The sequence below is a fragment of the Ranitomeya variabilis genome, chromosome 3 (genome assembly GCF_051348905.1).
Source record: "Ranitomeya variabilis isolate aRanVar5 chromosome 3, aRanVar5.hap1, whole genome shotgun sequence".
Lineage (NCBI taxonomy): Eukaryota > Metazoa > Chordata > Amphibia > Anura > Dendrobatidae > Ranitomeya > Ranitomeya variabilis.
In genome coordinates, this window is record NC_135234.1 from 402,403,134 (window position 1) to 402,431,095 (window position 27,962).

The 27,962-nt window shown below is 44.8% G+C and overlaps 1 protein-coding gene across 1 annotated transcript in view; it reads left to right on the plus strand.

The window, feature by feature from the left end:
- LOC143817701 (uncharacterized) overlaps positions 1–27,962 on the plus strand; it is a 385,700-nt gene that overhangs the window by 329,813 nt on the left and 27,925 nt on the right. Inside the window, exon 19 of the mRNA XM_077299189.1 lies at positions 3,989–4,096. Within this exon, the coding sequence (XP_077155304.1) occupies positions 3,989–4,096 (108 nt within the window). The remainder of the gene's footprint in view (positions 1–3,988; positions 4,097–27,962) is intronic.

Here is a 27,962-nt window from a genome sequence, read left to right on the forward strand (position 1 = left end):
TACAGTTTATAACGCAGAGCCATGAAAATAAAAAATAATTTTTTTTCCACAAAAATTATCTTTAACACCCAGTTTTGTATTTTCTCAAGGGTAACAGGAGAAATTGGTCCCCAAAAGTTGTTGTCCAATTTGTCCTGAGTACGCTGATACCCCATATGTGGGGGAGAAAAACCGTTTGGGCGCATGGCAGAGCTCGGAAGGAAAGGAGCGCCATTTGGAATGCAGACTTAGATGGATTGGTCTGCAGGCATCACGTTGCATTTGCAGAGTCCCTGATGTACCTAAACAGTAGAAACCCCCCACAAGTGACCCCATATTGGAACCTAGACCCCCCCCCAAGGAACTAATCTACATGTGTTTTGAACCTTTGAACTGTTGTGTTGTGTTGGGAAACTTTGAACCCCCAAGTATTTCACTACAGTTTATAACGCAGAGCCGTGAAAATAAAAAATCATTTTTGTTTTTTTAGCCCCCCAAATTTTTATTTTCCCAAGGGTAACAAGAGAAATTGGACCCCAGAAGTTGTTGTCCAATTTGTCCTGAGTATGCTGATACCCCATATGTTGGGGTAAACCCTGTTTGGGCGTATGGGAAAGCTCGGAAGGGAAGGAGCACTGTTTTACTTTTTCAACCCAGAATTGGCTGGAATTGAGATCGCTCGCCATGTCGCGTTTGGAGAGCCCTGATGTGCCTAAACAGGGGAAACCCCCAATTCTAACTGAAACCCTAACCCAAACACACCCCTAATCCCAACCACACCCCTAACCCCAACCCTAACCACACCCCTAACTCCAACACACCCCTATCCCTAATCCCAATCATAACCCTAACCACACCCCTAACCCTGACACACCCCTAACCCTAATCCCAACCATAAATGTAATCCTAACCCTAGCCCCAATCCTAGCCCCAACCCTAACCCTAGCCCCAACCCTAGCCCTAACCCCAACCCTAGCCCTAACCCTAGCCCCAACCCTAGCCCTAACCCTAGCCCTAACCCTAATGGGAAAATGGAAATAAATACATTTTTTTTTTTTTTCCCTAACTAAGGGGGTGATGAAGGGGGGTTTGATTTATTTTTATAGCGTGTTTTTTAGCGGATTTTTATGATTTGCAGCTGTCACACACTAAAATACGCTTTTTATTGCAAAAAATATTTTTTTTGCGTTACCACATTTTGAGAGCTATAATTTTTCCATATTTTGGTCCACAGGTCTTGTTTTTTGCGGGACGAGTTGACGTTTTTATTGGTAACATTTTCGGGTACGTGACATTTTTTGTTCGCTTTTTATTCCGATTTTTGTGAGGCAGTATGACCAAAGACCAACTATTCATGATTTTCATTTGGGGGGGGGGCATTTATACCGTTCCTCGTTTGGTAAAATGGATAAAGCAGTTTTATTCTTCGGGTCAGTACGGTTACAGCGATACCTCATTTAGATTTGTTTTAGTTTTGGCGCTTTTATACAATAAAAACTATTTTATAGAAAAAAGAATTATTTTTGCATCGCTTTATTCTGAGGACTATAACTTTTTTATTTCTTCACTGATGACTCTGTATGGCAGCTCGTTTTTTTGCGGGACAAGATGACGTTTTCAGCGGTACCATGGTTATGTATATCTGTCTTTTTGATCGCGTGCTATTCCACTTTTTGTTCGGTGGTATGATAATAAAGGGTTGTTTTTTGCCTCTTTTTTTATTTTTTTTTACGGTGTTCACTGAAGGGGTTAACTAGTGGGACAGTTTTATACGTTACGGATGCGGCGATACTAAATGTATAATATGTATATGTGTACTTTTATTGCTTTGTTTTTTTTATTTAGATAAAGGAATGTATTTATGGGAGCAATATTTTTTTTTCTTTATTTAGGAATTTTTTTTTTTTTTTACACATGTGAATATTTTTTTTTTACTATATAACATTGCCACAGGGGGGCATCATGTTATAGGGTCAGATCGCTAATCTGACACTTTGCAGAGCACTGCGTCAGATCAGCGATCTGACATGCAGGGCTGCAGGCTTACCAGCGCTTGCTCTGAGTAGGCGCTGGTAAGCCACCTCCCTGCAGGACCCGGATGCAGCCCCGCGGCCATTTTGGATCCGGGGCCTGCAGGGAGGAGACGCTCGGTACAAGGTGAGCACATCACCTTGTACCGAGGGTCTCAGGAAAGCCCACTGGGAGCCCCCTCCCTGCGCGATGCTTCCCTATGCCCCCGGAACGCTGCGACCATGTTTGATCGAAGGATGCCGGGGGTTAATGTGCCAGGGGTGGTCCGTGAGCGCAGCTCATCGTGCTGGACGTACTATCCTGTCACTGGGAATTAAGTCCCAGGTCACCTTGACGGGATAGTACGTCTAATGGGATTAAGGGGTTAAAAAAATTATTTTGTAAATTTTGTCGGAAAAATGAAAAAATCACTTTTCAACTTTTAACCGTTGTAACTTCCTAACAAAAAATGTTGGTTCCAAAATTGTGCTGATGTAAAGTAGACATGTGGGAAATGTTATTTATTAACTATTTTGTGTGACACATCTAAGTTGTCCTAGGGAATGAAAATTCAAAATTTGAAAAATGCAAAATTTTGGCCAAGTTTCAATATTTTTCACAATCAAACACAAGTCATATTGAAGAAAATTTACCACTATCATGAAGTATAATATGTGATGAAAACAAACAATCTTAGAATCACCGGGATCCGTTGAAGCGTTCCAGAGTTATAACCACATAAAGTGACAGTGGTCAGAGTTTAAAAAATTGTTCTGGACATTATCGTGCAAACCACCTTTGGTGGTAAAGGGGTTAATGTTTTGTATACCAGTCTTCATGAAGGCACCGCGGGAGTAATATGTGCCTAATTCATAAAGAGATGCATGCCTCTAAATGAAATAAGCACATTTTATAACTTTTTTGAGCCTTTTTTAGAAATGCTATTCCACTCGGGAACTTGGGTACATTACTGGCATAATATACACCACTAATGTGGCATAAATTTTGATCAGTTTTCCGGGTGGCCTTAACATGCCCTGCCCAAGCTCCACCCACTTTGATTAAGCTGGCTGGGACTGGCATAAAAACACCAAAAATTGTAACATTTTTGTGCAACTTCAAGTTGCAGTAAAATTTTGCAATATTTCAGGATGTTTTACACCAGGAAACTAGCTTAAACACCTTGATTAATTGGGCCCTTAGTATTTTAGTAACACAGCGTAAGGAGGACTGGAGGGTGATGAAGGAGGTGGGAAACATCTAAATGGCTCAGAACTAGGGATGATCGAATAGCTTTGGATATAAGTGCTTATCCGAATAGCTGCATCGGTAACCTGGATATGTGGAGCGCTCCCGATAATCAGCTGTTTGGCACCGCAGTTGTATGTGTCGCGGCTGTGTGACAGTCATAACACATGCATGGACAGTCTGTTTGTTGGACTAGTCATGCATGTTTTGTGACTGTAAAACAGCCACGACACATACAGCTGCGGTGCTCCAGGTATCCAGGTTACCGATGCAGCTATTCGGGAAGCCCTATAGCTATTCGGATAGGCACTTATCTGAAGCTATCTGATCAACCCTAGTCAGAACACAAATCACAGCTTTTACATCTTGTCATGTAGAGTCATGCTCCTTCCCCATAATCCTGTAGAATGTAAGCCCGCAAGGGCAGGGTCATCTCCCCTCTGTATCAGTCTGTAATTGTTAGTTTATTTTCTGTAAGTGATATTTGTATTTTGATGTAACCCCGTCTCATGTACAGCACCATGGAATTAATGGTACTATATAAATAAATAAATAATAATAATAATAATAATAATAGAGTCTAGTCTGCCCACTCATTAAGCATGGCGTTATATAGTGTGCAGGATAAACACATTTGTAGCCATAGTTTAAATTAATCAGTGTTAGAGATTCTGCGTACGTCAATAATAATGGTAAATTAATAATATGGCAGTAGATGTTACTTGACCTAACCCTTTACCTTGTCTTTCAGAAGTCTTTGAATTTGAATCTATTGACCTGCCGGATTTTGCAAATTTTCCAAAATCTGTTGAAAAGCCCTTTCTTTTAATAAAAGCATTTCACAGTGATGGAGAACAAGGTGTGTCCCTTCATTATACCAAAGCATAAATGATTAAACAAAGGTTGATAGTTTTAGCTTCACTTGGCCTTAATTTCAGGACAAGTCTTCTCCTGTTAAAGACGTGTAGAACTGCTCCATGAGGTATAAAAGGCAGATGGGATTAAATAATCTAATTAATTCTATCTAGACACTGGCTGTCTTGTGTAAGTGGTTGGCTTGGTTAACAGACAATTTTGGCATGAAATAAAGAATTTGATTACTTTTATTAGACATAAAAAATAATTAAAAGAAATCAATGTGCTCAATTTGCTGTACACATGCTTCCTGGAAATTTACAACTAAACTTAAACAAATTTCAACTAAAGATGTTAATGAATATTGTTTTTTTCACTTTACCACATTTTACTGTCCCAATAATTTTTACATGCTCTTTCTTTAAGCAGTAGAGTATAATTTGTTAAAGGGGTTGTCTGATCTTAAGCTACAAATCTGCAGTCACTTAATATGACTGCAGACTTGTGAATCCTCACGTGGCTTGCACTGCCCGCTGTGAAGATTCTCCGGTGCTGGCACCGGGATTGGGTGGTCATGTGAATGCAAGTACGAGATATGCATACTTTTGGCCACATTCCAACTGGACTGTATCTGAACTCACTCAATACACTTGCCACGCACATCTACTCAGCACGGTAATGTGTATAATGTGAGGATTTACAAGCCTGCAGGTACATAGAGTGACTGCAGACTTGTAACTTAAGACTTGACAACTCCTTTAAATTTTAGTAGAGTGAAAAGTTCACTTACTGTTATCACTCTTTATTGGAATGCCATGAGTTATCTATTTTAAGCAGTCTATTCTTGTTAGGCCACGTTCACATGTTCAGTATTTGGTCAGCATTTTACCTCAGTATGTCAAAGCCAAAATCAGGAGTGGGTGAAAAATGCAGAAGTGGTGCACGTGTTTCCTCTGACTGTTCGACTCCTGATTTTTATGTAAAATACTGACCAAATACTGAGCGCATACCTCCCAACTTTTGTAGAGGGCAAAGAGGGAATGTTGCAGGCGTGCGCTGTGAAAAATTTTAGGCCACGCTCCTGACCACACACGTTTCACAACTAGTCAGGCCCATATCCACGCCCCAACCACACCCATTTAGCACTGTTGATCACACTGTTTCATAAACAGTAATTATAAACAGAAAAAAATATGGCCACACAGTGCTCCATACTGTATAATGGCCACACATGATGCTCAATACTGTATAATGGCCACACATGATGCTCCATACTGTATAATGGCCACACATGATGCTCCATACTGTATAATGGCCACACGTGATGCTCCATACTGTATAATGGCCACACAGTGCTCCATACTATATAATGGCCCCACATGATGATGCATACAGTATAATGGCCACACATGATGCTGCATACTGTATAAGGGCCTCACATGATGCTCCATTCAGTATAATGGGCCCACATGATGCTGCATACTGTATAATGGCCTCACATGATGCTTCATACAGTATAATGACCCTACATGATGCTGCGTACAGTATAATGGTCCCACATGATGTTGCGTACAGTATAATTGCCTCACATGATGCTCCATACATTATAATGAGCCCACATGATGCTGCATACTGTATAATGGCCTCACATGATGCTTCGTACAGTATAATGGCCCCATATGATGCTGCGTACTGTATGATGGCCCCACATGATGCTGCATACAGTATAATGGGCCGACATGATGCTGCGTACAGTACAATGGCCCCACGTGATGCTGCGTACAGTATAATGGCCCCACATGATGCTGTGTACAGTATAATGGCCCCACATGATGCTGCGTACTGTATAATGGCCCTACATGATGCTGCATACAGTATAATGGGCCAACATGATGCTGTGTACAGTATAATGGCCCCACATGATGCTGCGTACAGTATGATGGCCCTACATGATGCTGCATACTGTATAATGGCCCCACATGATGCTGCGTACAGTGTAATGACCCTACATGATGCTGCATACAGTTTAATAGCCCCACATGATGCTGCGTACAGTATAATAGCCCCACATGATGCTGCATACTGTAAAATGGCCCCACATGATGCTGCATACAGTATAATGGCCCCACATGATGCTGGTACAGTATAATGGCCCCAAATGATGCTGCGTACAGTATAATGGCCCCACATGATGCTGGATACTGGATAATGGCCGCACATGTATCTGCATACAGTATAATGGCCACACATAGTTACCCTACCCCCATCATTGCCTTCTTCCCCACCCCCATCGCCTTCTCCATCAACACTCACACTCACAACACTCACACATACCTACAGACACACACACAACTCTCACAGTGCACTGCACTCCCTCGCAGCAGCCAGCAGCTGCCCCTCCCACAGCGCTGAATGATGTCATCCAGCCGAGCCACACCACTGACTGCTCACATCACTGCAGCTCCGGTACACCACTGATAAACACCTCTCCATGTCTCCTGCGCCAGTCAGTGTCAGAGCGAGGAGCAATATCTGCTGCGATCCGACACAGCTAGCAATTGCGCTAGCAGTTTAAAGCGACGGTACATTTGGTCTGAGGCAATGTGGGAAAAGTAAATTCCTGGCCGGGACAGAGTCTCAAAATCGTGACTGCCCAGGGCGGTTGGGAGTTATGCTGAACGTGTGAATGTGGCCTTAAAAGGATTCCTTGACAATGAGCTGATAAAAGAATGTCTACAAGCGTTCTTCTATGTTCAGCTCTAATCCATGGGTAAACTGTCAGTAAAGGTTCAGTTTTCCTTCAGAACCACCACAGGAGAAATTAAGAATTGCACATTGCCTATATAAATCAATGTGTTGTCTGGGTAAGGCAACATTCACACGTTCAGTATATGGTCAGTATTTTACAACAGTATTTGTAGGCCAAAACACTAGAGTTGAGCGAATTTGATTGGGTCAGGGCTTCTTCGGCAAGCTATAGCGCTTACCGAATAAGCTGCCGAGGGAACCCGGCTTCATGGATCGTTTCGGCTGATCAGATGTTCAGCTCCGCAGCTGCATGTGTTGCGGCTGTGTGACAGTCACGACACATGCATGTAGAGCCTGTTAGACTTTTATATGTTAATCAGTTAATCAGTAATGACCAACTCAAAACCTTTGAGTGTTTACAGGAGGAATTTCACCTGCCTTAAAGTAGTTTATTTCAATACTTCCAGTTTAAACATGCATATAAAGCCCAATGCAAGTTCCTCCAATATCTAAATTCAGATAAATTCGCAAATTCTGGGAGATTTTCGTTATTCCATATGGGTGAATATATCGTAAAGAATTTTATTTGCCTAATTTGTTTAACCTCAGAACAAACTTTCCTAATAAGGTTCAACGTACGGAATATCGGTAGGCTATTAAATTTCCCGGCATCCAGACTATTCAACAAAGGTCCACCACCTACCACATTTTGGATAATGTTGATATTGGGTCTTTTAGTAACGTCTCTATCCACCCCCTTAGTTGCTGGCATTGAGTGGTTAAAAAATATAACAACGGATTAGGGAATCTAACTTGATTCTGGAGTGACCATTATGCCAGATTAGGTCTCGAAAAAGTGTGATTATCTTGTGGAATCAATTCAGGGGTTGCCAGACAGGTTCATTGTGAAGTATGTACAAAATCTGAGGCATCAGTACAATTTTAATAAGATTAAATCTTCCTGCAATTTGCAGCATTCCGCCATTATTCATTTTGATTTTTTCCATTTAGGAAAGTAAATTATTTTTTTCACAATCTATAAGAGAGGGTGATATTATAATTCCCAAACATTGGAATTGGTAAAGCAACTTTACCTCTTTTTTTTTTTGCACCACTTACATAAAACAGAACCTATACATGTTTGGTATCTGTGAACTCGCAATTACCTGGATAATCATAATGGAAGGTCAGTTTTAGTATTTAGTGAACATGGTAAAAAAAAAAAAAAAAAATTGTGGAATTGCACTTTTTTTGCAGTTTCATTGCGCTCTCAATATTTTTCCCGTTTTCCAGTACACAATATGGCAAAAAACCAATGGTGCAGTTCAAAAGTACAACTTGTGCCACAAAAAAACAAGCTCTCACGCGGCCTTATTTACAAAAAATAAACACGTTATGGCTCTGAGAAGACAGAAAAAAACAGAAGTGCAAAAACATAAAACCCCAAGGTCGTGAAGGTGTTAAGACCCAGTAAACTCCAAAAGTTTTTAAGGATATCCACAGCATTAAACAGTGAGCTATCACAGCCCCCAAGGAAAAGCAAGACATCATCTGCATACAGTGTGATTTTATTTTTTTCCTCTATCCACCCGTGTCTAAACCCCACCACTTTTGGAGAATTCCTTATCACTGCTGCCACTGGCTCTATGGTGATGGCCAATAGTTCTAATGGACACAGGGCACTCCTGCCTTGAACCTCTGTGCAACTTAAAGCTATGAGATAATGCACCATTTGCTTTAGTTTTAGCTCTAGGAGAAGAAAACAACAATTTTACCCTGGATATAAAAACAGGCTCATACCCCATATGCCCATAAGAACCTCCATTCTACACTGTCAAACACTTTGTTAGCTGAAATTCGCATATTTAGAAATATGTGCCAGAGAATAATGGCAGTAGGTTTATTAGCCAGTAAGCTTGTCTGCTCTGGGTGGATTATTATAGATATAATTTCAGAGAGTCTGTTTGATAAAATTTTGGCTAAGATTTTAATGTCTACTGTTAATAATGAAATAGGCATATAGGACTCAGATAATTGAGGGTCTTTGCCTTTTTTGGGAAGTACAGTAATTATCGCCTCTTGCATGGAAGGTGGAAGGGAACCCTCTGATATGGAACGATTTAATAAATTAAAGCAATATATTACTGTAGCATTTATAGACCTCTGCTGGGATTCCACCTACTCCAGGAGCTTTGTATCCTGGCATATCTGATAAGGCTTTTTCTAATTCTTTACGTGCTATCATTCATATTCTCTGAAAAAAGGCCAAGAAAGCAAAAAGTCTGCCAGGGTATGTAAACTTTTGATCACAACTGTATATATCCATCTGCAATCCTCTTTTCAGGATCTGTTGAATTTACAGTACGTGGCTGCCATGCCTAGCTGTCTTTTGTACTGATGTAGCCATTTCATGGCCTCCTGTTGTGAAATTGGATTTTGGGCTCCCCCGGTGGCCACTGGTGGAATTGAACTGGTGTGCATCATCCTCTCTGTTCACCTGTTTCCATCAGGATGTGGGAGTCGCTATTTAGCCTTGCTCCTCTGTCACTTCCATGCCGGTCAACATTGTAATCAGAAGCCTTTCTGTGCATGTTCCTGCTGCTAGACAACTCCCAGCTAAGTTGGACTTTAGTCCTTGTTTGTTTTTGCATTTTGTTCCAGTTCACAGCTGTAGTTTCGTTTCTGTGTCTGGAAAGCTCTTGTGATCTGAAATTGCCACTCTGATGTTATGAGTTAATACTAGAGTCTTAAAGTAATTTCAGGATGGTGTTTTTTGATAGGGTTTTCAGCTGACCATGAAAGTGCCCTTTCTGTCTTCCTGCTATCTAGTATGCGGACCTCAATTTTGCTAAACCTATTTTCATACTACGTTTGTCATTTCATCTAAAATCACCGCCAATATTTGTGGGGGCCTCTGTCTGCCTTTCGGGGAAATTTCTCTAGAGGTGAGCCAGGACTATATTTTCCTCTGCCAGGATTAGTTAGTCCTCCGGCCGGCGCTGGGCGTCTAGGGATAAAACGCAGGCTACGCTACCCGGCTACTGTTAGTTGTGCGGCAGGTTTAGTTCATGGTCAGTTTAGTTTCCATCCTTCCAAGAGCTAGTTCTTATGTTTGCTGGGCTATGTTCTCTTGCCATTGAGAACCATAACAGTTTGACCGGCCCGAAAGGGTTAAATTAATTGACAGAGAAAGGAGAGATAAGAGAAGTCTGCTGAAGATTTTTTTTTTTTTTTCCTTCAGTTCTGAGTGTGCTTGTAATTGAATCTCTTGCAAGTCTGCCTATATTGCAGCCTTTCTCTCTCTCTCTCCTTCTAATCCTGGAATGGCTCTGTGTTCACCTGTTTAAAATGGATATTCAGAGTTTAGCTGCAGGTTTGAATAATCTCACCACGAAAGTTCAAAATTTACAAGATTTTGTTGTTCATGTTCCTATATCTGAACCTAGAATTCCTTTGCCTGAATTTTTCTCGGGGAATAGATCTTGCTTTCAAAATTTCAAAAATAATTGCAAGTTGTTTTTGTCCCTGAAATCTCGCTCTGCTGGAGATCCTGCTCAGCAGGTCAGGATTGTGATTTCCTTGCTCCGGGGCGACCCTCAGGATTGGGCTTTTGCATTGGCTCCAGGGGATCCTGCGTTGCTCAATGTGGATGCGTTTTTTCTGGCCTTGGGGTTGCTTTATGAGGAACCTCAGTTAGAACTTCAGGCGGAAAAGGCCTTGATGTCCCTATCTCAGGGGCAAGACGAAGCTGAAATATACTGCCAGAAATTCCGTAAATGGGCTGTGCTTACTCAGTGGAATGAGTGCGCCCTGGCGGCGAATTTCAGAGAGGGTCTCTCTGATGCCATTAAGGATGTTATGGTGGGGTTTCCTGTGCCTGCGGGTCTGAATGAGTCCATGACAATGGCTATCCAGATCGATAGGCGTCTGCGGGAGCGCAAACCTGTGCACCATTTGGCGGTGTCTACTGAGAAGACGCCAGAGAATATGCAATGTGATAGAATTCTGTCCAGAAGTGAACGGCAGAATTTTAGACGAAAAAATGGGTTGTGCTTCTATTGCGGTGATTCAACTCATGTTATATCAGCATGCTCTAAGCGTACTAAGAAGCTTGATAAGTCTGTTTCAATTGGCACTTTACAGTCTAAGTTTATTCTATCTGTGACCCTGATTTGTTCTTTATCATCTATTACCGCGGATGCCTATGTCGACTCTGGCGCCGCTTTGAGTCTTATGGATTGGTCCTTTGCCAAACGCTGTGGGTATGATTTGGAGCCTCTTGAAACTCCTATACCCCTGAAGGGGATTGACTCCACCCCATTGGCTAGCAATAAACCACAATACTGGACACAAGTAACTATGCGGATTAATCCGGATCACCAGGAGATTATTCGCTTTCTTGTGCTGTATAACCTACATGATGTGTTGGTGCTTGGATTGCCATGGCTGCAATCTCATAACCCAGTCCTTGACTGGAAAGCTATGTCTGTGTTAAGCTGGGGATGTAAGGGGACGCATGGGGACGTACCTGTGGTTTCCATTTCATCATCTATTCCCTCTGAGATTCCTGAATTCTTGACTGAATATCGTGACGTTTTTGAAGAACCTAAGCTTGGTTCATTACCTCCGCACCGGGAGTGCGATTGTGCCATAGATTTGATTCCGGGTAGTAAATACCCTAAGGGTCGTTTATTTAATCTGTCTGTGCCTGAACATGCTGCTATGCGAGAATATATAAAGGAGTCCTTGGAAAAGGGACATATTCGTCCTTCGTCATCTCCCTTAGGAGCCGGTTTTTTCTTTGTGGCTAAGAAAGATGGCTCTTTGAGGCCGTGCATTGATTATCGGCTTTTGAATAAAATCACGGTTAAATATCAATATCCGTTGCCACTGCTGACTGATTTGTTTGCTCGCATAAAGGGGGCCAAGTGGTTCTCTAAGATAGATCTCCGTGGGGCGTATAATTTGGTGCGAATTAAGCAGGGGGATGAGTGGAAGACCGCATTTAATACGCCCGAGGGCCACTTTGAGTATTTGGTGATGCCTTTTGGTCTTTCAAATGCCCCTTCAGTCTTTCAGTCCTTTATGCATGACATTTTCCGTGATTATTTGGATAAATTTATGATTGTGTATCTGGATGATATTTTGATTTTTTCGGATGACTGGGACTCTCATGTCCAGCAGGTCAGGAGGGTTTTTCAGGTTTTGCGGTCTAATTCCTTGTGTGTGAAGGGTTCTAAGTGCGTTTTTGGGGTTCAAAAGATTTCCTTTTTGGGATATATTTTTTCCCCCTCTTCCATCGAGATGGATCCTGTCAAGGTTCAGGCTATTTGTGATTGGACGCAACCCTCTTCTCTTAAGAGTCTTCAGAAATTTTTGGGCTTTGCTAACTTTTATCGTCGATTTATTGCTGGTTTTTCTGATGTTGTTAAACCATTGACTGATTTGACTAAGAAGGGTGCTGATGTTGCTGATTGGTCCCCTGCTGCTGTGGAGGCCTTTCGGGAGCTTAAGCGCCGCTTTTCTTCCGCCCCTGTGTTGCGTCAGCCTGATGTTGCTCTTCCTTTTCAGGTTGAGGTCGACGCTTCTGAAATCGGAGCTGGGGCGGTTTTGTCGCAGAGAAGTTCCGATTGCTCCGTGATGAGACCTTGTGCTTTTTTCTCGCGTAAATTTTCGCCCGCCGAGCGGAATTATGATTTTGGGAATCGGGAGCTTTTGGCCATGAAGTGGGCTTTTGAGGAGTGGCGTCATTGGCTTGAGGGGGCTAGACATCAGGTGGTGGTATTGACTGACCACAAAAATCTAATTTATCTTGAGTCCGCCAGACGCCTGAATCCTAGACAGGCGCGCTGGTCGTTGTTTTTCTCTCGGTTTAATTTTGTGGTGTCCTACCTGCCGGGTTCTAAGAATGTTAAGGCGGATGCCCTTTCTAGGAGTTTTGAGCCTGACTCCCCTGGTAATTCTGAACCTACAGGTATCCTTAAGGATGGAGTGATATTGTCTGCCGTTTCTCCAGACCTGCGGCGGGCCTTGCAGGAGTTTCAGGCGGATAGACCTGATCGTTGCCCACCTGGTAGACTGTTTGTTCCTGATGATTGGACCAGTAAAGTCATTTCTGAGGTTCATTCTTCTGCGTTGGCAGGTCATCCTGGAATCTTTGGTACCAGGGATTTGGTGGCAAGGTCCTTCTGGTGGCCTTCCCTGTCTCGAGATGTGCGAGGCTTCGTGCAGTCTTGTGACGTTTGTGCTCGGGCCAAGCCTTGTTGTTCTCGGGCTAGTGGATTGTTGTTGCCCTTGCCTATCCCGAAGAGGCCCTGGACGCACATCTCGATGGATTTTATTTCGGATCTTCCTGTTTCTCAGAAGATGTCTGTCATCTGGGTGGTGTGTGATCGTTTCTCTAAGATGGTCCATTTGGTTCCCCTGCCTAAGTTGCCTTCTTCTTCCAAGTTGGTTCCTCTGTTTTTTCAAAATGTGGTCCGTTTGCATGGTATTCCGGAGAATATCGTTTCTGACAGAGGTACCCAATTCGTGTCTAGATTTTGGCGAGCATTCTGTGCTAGGATGGGCATAGATTTGTCTTTCTCGTCTGCTTTCCATCCTCAGACTAATGGCCAGACCGAGCGGACGAATCAGACCTTGGAGACATATTTGAGGTGTTTTGTGTCTGCAGATCAGGATGATTGGGTTGCTTTTTTGCCTTTAGCGGAGTTTGCCCTCAATAATCGGGCCAGCTCTGCCACCTTGGTGTCTCCCTTTTTCTGTAATTCGGGGTTTCATCCTCGATTTTCTTCTGGTCAGGTGGAATCTTCGGATTGTCCTGGAGTGGATGCTGTGGTGGAGAGGTTGCATCAGATTTGGGGGCAGGTAGTGGACAATTTGAAGTTGTCCCAGGAGAAGACTCAGCTTTTTGCCAACCGCCGGCGTCGGGTTGGTCCTCGGCTTTGTGTTGGGGACTTGGTGTGGTTGTCTTCTCGTTTTGTCCCTATGAGGGTTTCTTCTCCCAAGTTTAAGCCTCGGTTCATCGGCCCGTACAAGATATTGGAGATTCTTAACCCTGTGTCCTTCCGTTTGGACCTCCCTGCATCTTTTTCTATTCATAATGTTTTTCATCGGTCATTATTGCGCAGGTATGAGGTACCGGTTGTGCCTTCCGTTGAGCCTCCTGCTCCGGTGTTGGTTGAGGGCGAGTTGGAGTACGTTGTGGAAAAAATCTTGGACTCCCGTGTTTCCAGACGGAAACTCCAGTATCTGGTCAAATGGAAGGGATACGGTCAGGAGGATAATTCTTGGGTGACTGCCTCTGATGTTCATGCCTCCGATTTGGTCCGTGCCTTTCATAGGGCTCATCCTGATCGCCCTGGTGGTTCTGGTGAGGGTTCGGTGCCCCCTCCTTGAGGGGGGGGTACTGTTGTGAAATTGGATTTTGGGCTCCCCCGGTGGCCACTGGTGGAATTGAACTGGTGTGCATCATCCTCTCTGTTCACCTGTTTCCATCAGGATGTGGGAGTCGCTATTTAGCCTTGCTCCTCTGTCACTTCCATGCCGGTCAACATTGTAATCAGAAGCCTTTCTGTGCATGTTCCTGCTGCTAGACAACTCCCAGCTAAGTTGGACTTTAGTCCTTGTTTGTTTTTGCATTTTGTTCCAGTTCACAGCTGTAGTTTCGTTTCTGTGTCTGGAAAGCTCTTGTGATCTGAAATTGCCACTCTGATGTTATGAGTTAATACTAGAGTCTTAAAGTAATTTCAGGATGGTGTTTTTTGATAGGGTTTTCAGCTGACCATGAAAGTGCCCTTTCTGTCTTCCTGCTATCTAGTAAGCGGACCTCAATTTTGCTAAACCTATTTTCATACTATGTTTGTCATTTCATCTAAAATCACCGCCAATATTTGTGGGGGCCTCTGTCTGCCTTTCGGGGAAATTTCTCTAGAGGTGAGCCAGGACTATATTTTCCTCTGCCAGGATTAGTTAGTCCTCCGGCCGGCGCTGGGCGTCTAGGGATAAAACGCAGGCTACGCTACCCGGCTACTGTTAGTTGTGCGGCAGGTTTAGTTCATGGTCAGTTTAGTTTCCATCCTTCCAAGAGCTAGTTCTTATGTTTGCTGGGCTATGTTCTCTTGCCATTGAGAACCATAACAGCCTCCTCTGCTCCCGAAAAGAAATGTGATTCATCTAAAGGAACAACTCAGTCATTTCGGGTATAACATAGAATAACACAAGTTTAGTTTCCTCCAGCGCTTTTTCTCTTCTGCAAATGTTATCTTCTGTTTTTGAACTTCCACGCAAAAATCCAGAAAAATTGATACTTGCTCCCATTTATAGACAGGTCCTGTATGTCTCTCACATGTCTTAAAATGGTATCATGATCTCTGAAGTGCAGAATCCTTATTAACATTGGGTGCGGGGGGTGCCCAGAGGGTAAGGGTCTTGAAGGAACCCAGTGCACTTGTTCAATAACAAATAAAGGTGTAAGGCAGTTTTCCATTAATTCAGTGGGAAAATTCCCGTCTATTTTTCCTTTTATTCTTACGCTATTTCTTCTCATGTGGTTTTCTAGGTCGTCTGTCTTAGTAACGAGTTCAGATATACATTGGACTGACCTAGTTTGGACCCTTTTCACATTCAGGATATCGTCCTCATTAGTGCTCACTCTCTCCTCCACAGCACCAGTTCTATCAACATCCCCCTTCATCTCAGACTAAATATTAAACATGTCCTCTTTTAAACTACCCATCTGTTGGGTCAGTGTAGTTAATGTGGACTTACAAAAAGACACCACATAGAACACATTTTTGATTGTTAGCTCAAGTAAATCCTTACCCTCTGCAGCTTGCTGGTTAAAGTCTCCCCCCAAGGAGTCCTACGCTACAAGTAAGTGCTTCTTGTATCTGTTGTTCTTCTACTTCATCTCCTGACCAATTATGGACAACAGCGTAATGAGGCATTGTGTCAATAAAATGAGTACTGTCAGTCTTTTCCATGCGGGAAACCCACTCTAGTTCTGCCAGCATGTCCAGCCTTCTTGCCAGGGCTGCATTAGCTTGCTCTACCTGTGCTATGGCGCTGGCGCCATCTTGACTTATCGCAGCCGACGGATCTTTCTGCCTCCTGTGGTTCATTCTGACCCGTGGAAGCACTAATTGTGCGAAACGGCCGTCGTCCAGCTCACTCTCCCCGCACCCTCGTTGTCTCCGCTTGTCTTTTATGCAAAGTCTGTACATGGATTAAAGACAGATTAAAGATTTTCACTTCGCAACCTGGGTGAGTGCCGCATTTTTCTACTTTCTTGTGCAAAGTTTTACTTAGCTCAGAATCTGCTGCTAAGCTCCACAGCAGCAAAGTAAACAGCACCAGGTAAACAGGACTCCCAGCAGCAATACAACAGCCAACGGAGAACTCCACACACCTAGCTGATCTGCATGCAAGTAACTCTTTAACGGACGATCAGCTGATGGGTCATGTGACTATTTAATGGGAGGTGGGAGTGGTTAGCAACCAACATCAGCTGACCATCCTAAATGAAGTCAAAGGAAAAAAGTACATTTAAATTCCAGCAGTCCCAGAGCTGCTATGAATCTCTTAATGATTCATGACAGTACCCCCTTTTCTATGAGGGACCTCAGGACCCTTAAGACCGGACTTGTCCAGAAATGATGTATGGCAGGAATGCATCAAAACACTAGCATATGTAGTCACCTGGCCCTCAAGGTCATAGCAAACGCAGACTGACAGTGGTGGTAATGACTTAGGCTCCAGAGGCACGCAAACCTCCTGAGTGACAACCTGTGTTACACGTTATGGATAGAGATGAGCGAATATCTTCGGCTCCTTCCTTATTCGGCAAATTATAGCGCTTACCAAATAAGCTGCATCGGAAACCCTGTTAACTGGAGTGCTCCGATAACCAGCTGTTCCGAGCCACAGCTGCAGGTGTCGCGGCTGTTTGTTGGGCTCTCCATGCATGTGTTGTGCCTGTCAAACAGCTGCAACACATGCAGCTGTGGCTCAGAACAGCTGATTATCGGAGCGCTCCAGTTAGCCGGATTCCTGATGCAGCTTATTTGGTAAGCGCTATAGCTTGCCAAATAAGAAGGGAGCCGAATATATTTGCTCATCTCTAGTTATGGATATATATTGCTGACGGTAACTCCAACTGGAAGATTTATAGGGCTGAGAACGACCACCAATCTATACAGAGAGATCACCCTAGAACTCAGAGTCCCAGATGTGTACTTCCACCTGATGTTTTTAGTGGACACCCACACATACTCATTCACACAAAGGTCCGGACCTGAACATTTATTACAACACATATGTTTGGATCAAGATGGTAATTTCTTTGAAGGACAGACAAAGGAGGCGTCCTCTTGTGTCACACAATTCTTACCCTTAGGATACTCAGTGGGAACCACCACCTTCCCCTAACCAATCTTCCCAGGAGGACACCGAGGTTCAGAGTTGACCTGAGGAGTGTGTAGAGTCTTGCCCCTATTCTCCGGTAGCACCTTAGCTACCTCCACCGGAGAAGAAGGGGTAGATTTAACAAAGACGGCAAAGATAGTAGCACCCAGGCAACTGTTTTCACAAAGATTGCCATAACTGACTATTTCTCTGGACCGCCAATCAATGACCGGATTGTGTTTCTTAAGCCACAGAAGGCTTAAGACTATGGAAAAGAACCGTACTCCAACCAGAACCAGAACCAGGACCGACACAGCAGGAAATATTTAAAATATATATGTTTATTTATTCAGTGACAAAATAAAAACCTTTAAAATATACAGACATTATATTTCATAATTGTGCATATGTATATATATATATATATATATATATATATATATATATATATATATATAGTAAATAATGTGCACGTATCAAGTCATTATATAGCAGATGACTTGATACGTGCACATTATTTACTATATATATATATATATATATATATATATATATATATATATATATACATATGCACATTTATGAAATATAATGTCTGTATATTTTAAAGGTTTTTATTTTGTCACTGAATAAATAAACATATATATTTTAAATATTTCCTGCTGTGTCGGTCCTGGTTCTGGTTCTGGTTGGAGTACGGTTCTTTTAAATCGTCTTTAGTGGGTTCACTATTGTTTGCACATGTGGTGACCTCCTGGTACTTTAATATTTTAAATATGTTTTACTACTACAAATTTTTTTTATAAGACTGGGGTGTCGCTTCTGCGTTTTATTAATCATTAAGACTATGGGAGTAGGCAGACTCTCCAAGACATAACACAACAGGAACTCTTTATGTAGAGTCCCTGTGTGCAAGTTCACATTATGTACGACTTGGGTCAAACTCTTGTGGCTGAAAGGAGCAAAATCAATGGCAGGATCTTGCAAGCACCCTACCGATTAGACCATGGGTCTCAGCAAAGCGAGAATCCACCAATCTGACTCCATCTCAGCAGAAATAGTGAACAGACCCTCTAAATGTGCACATCCTGGTTGTCTTCCTCCACCCGAACAGGGCAACGTGGCTTATGAGATGGAGTAACATGTTTGGCGTGAAATGGACAGACCTTAATGTAATGATCCGTAAGACCCAGTAAAAACATGCCCTTGTTTGACAGTGAACTGCAGGCAGCCTAGTATGAAAAGAGACACACCTCAACTACTAGGGTTCGTCAGACAGCACCTGTGTGATCTCCTCCCTAGGAAGAACCACAGAGGGCAGAGTCGGTGTAGGTCTCTCCCTGAGGCGTCTATCCACCCTGGTAGCAAAGGCCATGGCGGCCTCCATTGACCTTGGAGTAGCATATTAAACCAGAGAATCTTGAAGCCTAGCTGACAGACCCTGACAAAAGTTACTCCTAAAGGCAGGGTCGTTCCACTGAGTGTCAGTGGCCTATCTCCGGAACACCGTGCAGTACTCCTCAGCCGGCCGGGACCCCTGCTTCATCTTAAGGAGTTTACTCAGCCAGGAAGATGCCATCAGGTTCACCATACACCAGGACCAAAGCCACAAAAAGATTGTCCACCGGCTGCAAAGATGGAGAGTCGGTCAAAATCAGACAAGGTGATTTTCTGGATTTGTTTTCTCATTTTGACTCTCATAGTTGTGGTCTACCTATGATGTCAATTATATGCCTCTCTCATCTTTTTAAGTGGGAGAACTTGCACAATTGGTGGCTGACAAAATACTTTTTTCCCCACTGTATGGTTGGAGAATGCAGGCAATGTGAACTGAGGCATACCCCAAAGTGTGCTGCATGTCGGTGATCAGGCCTGCAATGCTGCAGCCCAAGCCTGCCGACAAGATGGAGGAAATATTAAGACAGTTGTCTGTCTCCAAAGCATAACAACAGTAGTTGCAGGAGCTTCAGCAGCTACAGCAGCAGCAAACCAACAATTTGATGTTACAACAGATTGCGGCTCTGCATGAGACGTCCTCACCAGCGACAACAGTCCGTTCGGAGGCACGGTACAAAGTCAGGTCACCGCTGAGGAAGACAAGTCCTGTGGATTACATGGAGGCTTTCCTCCCCATCTTTGAGCTCACTGCAGAGTGGGAGAGCTTGTCGGCGACCCAATGGGCTGAAGTGGTGGCCCCCTTCCTGATGGGAGATGCCCAGAAGGCCTACCTGGACCTCAGTCGGGACGATGCCCTGGACTATGAGAAGCTGAGAGGTGAAATCCTTGCCCGACTGGGGGTTAACAAATATGTACGTGCACAATGGGTATTCCAGTGGTCTTTTGTGGAGTCGCGTCCCGCCAGGTCTCAGGTACATGACGTGCTGCAACTGGTGAAAAGACCTTAACTACCTTCCAGATGGTTGAGAGGGTGGTAGTCAACAGGCTGGTGAGGGCTCTGCCATCAGCCATACAGCGTTGGGTGCGGCAAGGGGACCCGGGCACTCTGGACAAGGTGGTTGGACTGCTTGAGTGGTATACAACCACTCAGGACTTTATACAGGACACTGCTCCCTTTCAGCTGTCACGTAAGGCCCACTAGCCCAGGAGTCTGGGAAAAGTCCATGACCCTCCACTGGGGCGAATCTGGACCGAGCCCGTACTGAGGGGGTATCCCACAGTGAGAGTGACAACAGACCCGTGTCCCCTAAATTGGTCCCAAGGTCCACTTGTGCCTCAGCTATTAAGTGTTGGTGGTGCCAAGTGCCCGGACATGTGGCTGCCAACTGCCCTATAACAGCTGAACCCATGGACTGCGGGTATACTCGCCAAGTGTCTATGTACGCCCAGTGTTATGATCCTAGTGGCAAGGATCGCAGGACGAACTAGCTAAGTAACTGAACAGACGACTAGCTCTGGGGAGGTGGTAACTAGATTGACCGCAACCTGATCCTATCCGCAAACAACTATAAGTAGCCGTGGAACGTTACCTGAAAATCCTAGACGTCTCTTCACGGCCTGAGAAACTGACTATTCTTGGAGGGAAAGAAAGTCCTCTCTTACCTCAGTGGAATGACCCCAAAGATATAGAATAGCCCCCCACAAATATTAACGGTGAGTCAAGGGGAAAGCACAAACACAGAGATGAAATCAGATTTAGCAAATGAGGCCCGCTAATACTAGATAGCAGAAAATAGGAAGGAAACTGTGCGGTCAATAAAAAACCCTATTCAAAATATCCACGCAGAGATTGCTCGAGCCCCCGCACCAACTAACGGTGCGGGGGAAGCAACTCCGTACCCCAGAGCTTACCAGCAACAAGAAATCACATATTAGCAAGCTGGACTAGACTCATCTTACACAGAAATCATATTGCAGGCAGATGAGCAAAAAATATTCAAACAGAACTTGGCTTATCCTGAAGAGGCAGAAAACAAGATAATCAGGAGTAATCAGAATAGCACTGAATACATTGACAGCCGGCAACAAGTGGAAGTGAAGCAGAGCTAAATAGGAACCTCCCTGGTGAATAACGAGGCAGCTGATCCAGCCAGACCCCCAGGATAATAAACCAAACCACCAGGGGGAGCCAAAAAACCAAAGTCACACAATACCATCTGTGACCACAAGAGGGAGCCTGAAAACGGAGTTCACAACAGTACCCCCCCCTTGAGGAGGGGTCACCGAACCCTCATCAAAACCCCCAGGGCGATCAGGGTGAGCCACATGGACGGCACGAACCAAATCGGCCGCATGAACATCAGAGGCGACAACCCAGGAATCATCCTCCTGACCATAGCCTTTCCACTTAACCAAATACTGAAGCCTCTGTCTAGAAATACGAGAATCCAAGATCTTCTCCACCACGTATTCCAATTCTCCCTCAACCAGCACAGGGGCAGGAGGCTCAACCGAAGGAACCACAGGCACCACATACCTCCGCAACAACGACCGATGGAACACATTATGAATAGCAAACGATGCCGGGAGGTCCAAACGAAATGACACAGGGTTAAGGACTTCCAAAATCTTATAAGGACCGATAAACCGAGGCTTAAACTTAGGAGAGGAAACCTTCATAGGAACAAAGCGAGAAGACAACCACACCAAGTCCCCAACGCGAAGTCGGGGACCCACACAGCGACGGCGGTTGGCAAAGCGCTGAGCCTTCTCCTGCGACAGCTTCAAATTGTCCACCACATGATTCCAAATCTGATGCAACCTATCCACCACAACATCCACTCCAGGACAGTCAGAAGGCTCCACCTGACCCGAGGAAAAACGAGGATGAAACCCTGAATTACAAAAAAAAGGCGAAACCAAAGTAGCAGAACTAGCCCGATTATTAAGGGCAAACTCGGCCAATGGCAAAAAAGTCACCCAGTCGTCCTGATCAGCAGAAACAAAACATCTTAAATAGGTTTCCAAAGTCTGATTAGTGCGCTCGGTTTGGCCATTCGTCTGAGGATGGAAGGCCGACAAAAAGACAAATTAATGCCCATCTTAGTACAAAATGTCCGCCAAAATCTAGACACAAACTGGGATCCTCTGTCGAAAACAATATTTTCAGGGATCCCGTGCAAACGAACCACATTTTGAAAAAACAGAGGAACCAACTCGGAGGAGGAAGGCAACTTAGGCAAGGGCACCAAATGGACCATCTTAGAAAAACGATCACACACCACCCAAATGACAGACATTCTCTGAGAGACAGGGAGATCTGAAATAAAATCCATGGAAATGTGTGTCCAAGGCCTCTTCGGGACAGGCAAAGGTAACAACAAGCCACTGGCACGAGAACAGCAAGGCTTAGCCCCAGCACAAATTGCACAATACTGCACAAAGGAACGCACATCCCGCGACAAGGAAGGCCACCAGAAGGACCTAGCCACCAAATCTCTGGTACCAAAAATCCCAGGATGGCCTGCTAACACCGAAGAATGAACCTCGGAAATAACTCTGCTGGTCCATCTATCCGGGACAAACAGTCTCTCCGGTGGACAACGGTCAGGTCTATCTGCCTGAAACTCCTGCAGCACTCGTCGCAAATCTGGGGAGATGGCAGACAAAATCACCCCTTCTCTGAGGATACCAGCTGGCTCTGAATCACCAGGAGAGTCAGGCACAAAACTCCTAGAAAGAGCATCAGCCTTCACATTCTTCGAACCAGGCAGGTATGAGACCACGAAATCAAAACGAGAGAAAAACAACGACCAGCGAGCCTGTCTAGGATTCAGCCGCTTGGCCGACTCGAGATAAATCAAATTCTTGTGATCAGTCAAGACCACCACACGATGCTTAGCTCCCTCGAGCCAATGTCGCCACTCCTCAAATGCCCACTTCATAGCCAACAACTCCCGATTACCAACATCATAATTCCGCTCGGCAGGCGAAAACTTTCTTGAAAAGAAAGCATATGGCTTCATCACAGAGCCATCAGAGCTTCTCTGCGACAAAACAGCCCCCGCTCCAATCTCAGAAGCATCAACCTCGACCTGGAAAGGAAGGGAGACGTCTGGCTGACATAAGACCGGAGCCGAAGAAAACCGGCGCTTCAGCTCCCGAAAGGCCTCCACAGCCGCAGGAGACCAATTAGTAACATCAGAACCCTTCTTGGTCAAATCCGTCAATGGCTTAACAACACCAGAAAAATTAGCGATGAAGCGACGGTAAAAATTAGCAAAACCCAAGAACTTCTGAAGACTCTTAACAGATGTAGGCTGAGTCCAGTCATGAATAGCCTGAACCTTGACTGGGTCCATCTCAATAGCAGAAGGAGAAAAAATGAAACCCAAAAAAGAAACCTTCTGGACTCCAAAAAAACATTTTGAGCCCTTCACAAATAAAGCATTGGCACGCAGGACCTGAAACACCATCCTGACCTGCTTAACATGGGACTCCCAATCATCCGAAAAAAACAGAATATCATCCAGATACACAATCATAAATTTATCCAGATATTCACGGAAGATGTCGTGCATAAAGGACTGAAAGACAGAAGGAGCGTTAGAAAGTCCAAAAGGCATCACCAAGTACTCAAAATGGCCTTCGGGCGTATTAAATGCAGTTTTCCATTCATCACCCTGCTTAATACGCACAAGGTTATACGCACCACGAAGATCTATCTTGGTGAACCAACTAGACCCCCTATTGCGAGCAAACAGATCAGATAGCAATGGCAAAGGATACTGAAATTTGACCGTGATTTTGTTTAGAAGGCGATAATCAATACAAGGTCTCAGGGAACCATCCTTCTTAGCCACAAAAAAGAACCCCGCACCAAGAGGGGAGGAGGAGGGGCGAATAAGTCCTTTCTCCAAAGACTCCTTTATATAACTCCGCATAGCAGCATGCTCCGGCACTGACAAATTGAAAAGTCGTCCCTTAGGAAACTTACTACCAGGAATAAAATTTATAGCACAATCACAATCCCTATGAGGAGGTAGAGAACTGAGTTTGGGCTCATCAAATACATCCCGGTAATCCGACAAAAACGCAGGGACCTCAGAAGGAGTGGATGAAGCAATTGACACCACAGGAGCGTCGCCATGAATTCCCTGACAACCCCAACTTGACACAGACATTGCTTTCCAATCCAGGACTGGATTATGAGTCTGCAACCATGGCAGGCCCAACACGACAACATCATGCAAATTATGCAATACAAGAAAGCGAATCACCTCCTGATGAACAGGAGTCATGCACATGGTCACTTGTGTCCAGTACTGAGGTTTATTCGTAGCCAATGGTGTAGCATCAATTCCCCTTAGTGGAATAGGGAATTTTAAAGGCTCCAAAACAAAACCACAGCGCCTGGCAAATGACAAATCCATCAGACTCCGGGCAGCACCTGAATCCACAAAAGCCATAACCGGGTAAGATGACAGGGAACAAATCAGGGTAACAGACAAAATAAACTTAGGCTGTAAAGTACCGATGGTGACAGATTTATCAATCTTTCTTGTGCGCTTAGAGCATGCTGAGATAACATGAGCTGAGTCACCACAGTAAAAGCACAACCCATTTTGCCGTCTATAATTTTGCCGTTCACTTCTGGTCAGAATTCTATCACATTGCATAGACTCAGGTGTCTGTTCAGCAGACACCGCCAAATGATGCGCAGGTTTGCGCTCCCGCAAACGCCGATCAATCTGAATGGCCAGAGTCATTGACTCATTCAGACCTGCAGGCGTAGGGAACCCCACCATGACATTCTTAATGGCTTCAGAAAGACCGAAATTTGCAGCCAGGGCACACTCATTCCATTGAGTAAGCACCGACCATTTCCGAAATTTCTGGCAGTACACCTCTGCATCATCTTGCCCCTGAGAGAGGGCCAACAACGCTTTTTCAGCCTGGTTCTCAAGATTAGGTTCCTCATAGAGCAATCCAAGGGCCAGAAAAAACGCATCCACACTGAGCAATGCAGGATCCCCTGGAGCCAATGCGAAAGCCCAATCTTGAGGATCGCCACGCAAGAAAGAAATAATAATCTTAACTTGCTGAACAGAATCCCCAGAGGAACAAGGTTTCAAAGAAAGAAACAATTTGCAATTGTTCTTAAAATTCAGGAACCTAGATCTATCTCCAGAAAACAACTCCGGAATAGGTATTCTAGGCTCTGACATAGGACTGTGCACAACAAAATCCTGAATACTTTGTACCCTTGCAGCAAGATGATCTACACTGGAGGCTAAACTCTGGATATCCATATCAGCAGCTGAACTCAGAGCCACACCAAGATTAAGAGGAGGAGAGAAGCTAGACACACAGCAGCTAGACACACGGCAGCAAAAAAAAAAAAAAAAATTTCTCCAAGCTTCTTTTCTCCTGCTTCTGCCATGCAATTAACACTTTACTGGCCGGCTGTACTGTTATGATCCTAGTGGCAAGGATCGCAGGACGAACTAGCTAAGTAACTGAACAGACGACTAGCTCTGGGGAGGTGGTAACTAGATTGACCGCAACCTGATCCTATCCGCAAACAACTATAAGTAGCCGTGGAACGTTACCTGAAAATCCTAGACGTCTCTTCACAGCCTGAGAAACTGACTATTCCTGGAGGGAAAGAAAGTCCTCTCTTGCCTCAGTGGAATGACCCCAAAGATATAGAATAGCCCCCCACAAATATTAACGGTGAGTCAAGGGGAAAGCACAAACACAGAGATGAAATCAGATTTAGCAAATGAGGCCCGCTAATACTAGATAGCAGAAAATAGGAAGGAAACTGTGCGGTCAATAAAAAACCCTATTCAAAATATCCACGCAGAGATTGCTCGAGCCCCCGCACCAACCAACTCCGTACCCCAGAGCTTACCAGCAACAAGAAATCACATATTAGCAAGCTGGACTAGACTCATCTTACACAGAAATCATATTGCAGGCAGATGAGCAAAAAATATTCAAACAGAACTTAGCTTATCCTGAAGAGGCAGAAAACGAGATAATCAGGAGTAATCAGAATAGCACTGAATACATTGACAGCCGGCAACAGGTGGAAGTGAAGCAGAGCTAAATAGGAACCTCCCTGGTGAATAACGAGGCAGCTGATCCAGCCAGACCCGCAGGATAATAAACCAAAACCACCAGGGGGAGCCAAAAAACCAAAGTCACACAATACCATCTGTGACCACAAGAGGGATCCTGAAAACGGAGTTCACAACAGCCCAGCCCGTCTGCACCACAACTACAGGTACTGCTGGTACCGAACCCCAACTGTGCAAGGTACTCATTAACGGGTACCAGACGGACGCTTTCTTGGACTCAGGGAGCTTAGTGACTCTGGTTGCTGGGACCCTTGTTTCCGGGGACAACCCCAATGGACAGAAAGTGGGGGTGGTGTGTATCCATGAGGAATTCTGGGAGTACCCGACTGTGGAGGTTACATTTTCCACACCATGTGGGGAAATAAAATGTGGTGGGAGTGGTGATGAATCTTCCATATGGGACTGTGTTGGGAAGAGACTTGCCCCTGTTCTGGTCCCTGGGGCAAGTCCCTGGAGCAAGTGGGAGACCAGGGTTAACCCTCCCAGGGTAAACTGTATTCCGGGTGTGGAACCCGAAGATCCCGAGTCAGGGATACCAGCCGTAGGGGTCTCCAACCTAGGGACAGAGTGTCACCCCGATAGGTTTTTCGTAGAGGTATTGGCAGGAGAGTTCGAGGAGACCCCACCGATTCCTGAGCTGGAAGTGTCCCCTAGTAAGTTCGGGACAGCTCAGCTCCAGGATCCCACTCTGACTCAGGCATTGGAAAGAGTAATCGAGGCAAATGGGGTACAGCAACCGGGTACAGAGATTATGTTCCTACATATGGCGATCAACCATGAGTTTTTAAACAGGGTAGATAAAGTCCAGGATGAGGTGGTGGAGCAACTGGTAGTGCCCCAATGCTACAGTTGGGCGGTGCTCAAAATGACTCACACCCACATGCTGGGAGGGCACTTGGGGCCAAGAAGATGCAGAAACGCTTACTGCAGCATTTCTTCTGGCCTGGAGTTTACACTGAGGTCCAGAGGTACTGTGGCACGTATCCAGAGTGCCAACTAACCTCACCCACCGCTACTACCGGAGTCCATTGTTGCTTCTACCCATTATAAAGGTACCTTTTGAGCAGATTGCAATGGACCTGGTAGGGCCAATAGGAAAATCCGCCCAGAGCAACCAACACGTATTAGTAGTCGTAGAATACGCCACCCAGTACCCGGAGGCCATTCCACTTCAACACACTTCGGCTAAGCTTATCGCCTGGGAATTGTTTGCCATGTTCTGTTGCCTTCGGCTACCGAAGGAGATCCTCACTGATCAGGGAACTCCTTTCATGTCCATGTGCAGGCTCCTCAAGATAAAGCAGTTGCGCACGTCGGTGTACCGCCAGACCGACAGGTTAGTTCAACGCTTTAACAAAACTCCCAAGTCCATGCTCAAGAAGGTGGTTTCCAAGGATGGAAGGGATTTGGACATGTTGCCCCACTTGATGTTCACCATTTGTGAGGTACCACAGACTTCCACGGGATTTTCACCCTTTGAGCTTCTGTATGGCAGGCATCTTAGTCGTCTGCTGGACGTAGCCAAAGAGACGTGGGAGCAGGAACCTACACCACATAAAAGCGTGATAGAACACGTGGCCAATATGCAGGACCGGATCACAGTGGTCATGCCTATCGTAAAGGAGCATTTGGTGGATGCTCAGGCAGCGCAGGGACAGTGTATAACAAAAAGGCAACGTTCTGCTCCTTTAAAGCAGGAGATCGGGTTTTAGTCTTGGTGCCCACCTGCGAAAGCAAGCTTATGGCCAAGTGGCAAGGGCCATACGAAGATGAAAAGTGGGGGAAGTAAACTACCGAGTTTACCAGCCTGGGAAAAGAGAACCCGAACAGTTGTATCACTTCAACCTGTTGAAAGCATGGAAAGACCGGGAGTGTTTGGTAGCAGAGGCGACCCCGGTTGTACCAACAGGGAACCCTCTGTCACCAGCCAAGGATGAGGCCGAGAGAGAGGTAAAAATAGGTGACACTCTCTCGAAACAGCAGCATCGAGAGGCTCGGAAATTAGTCCAAAAGAATGCAGATGTATTCTTGGAATTACCCGGTCGTACCTCCGTCATCCAGCATAACATTGTCACCGAGCCTCATGTAAGGATACGAATGAAACCATACCGGGTGCCTGAAGCCCGGAGACAAGCTATCATGAGTGAGATAAGACAAATGCTCCAGCTGGGAGTA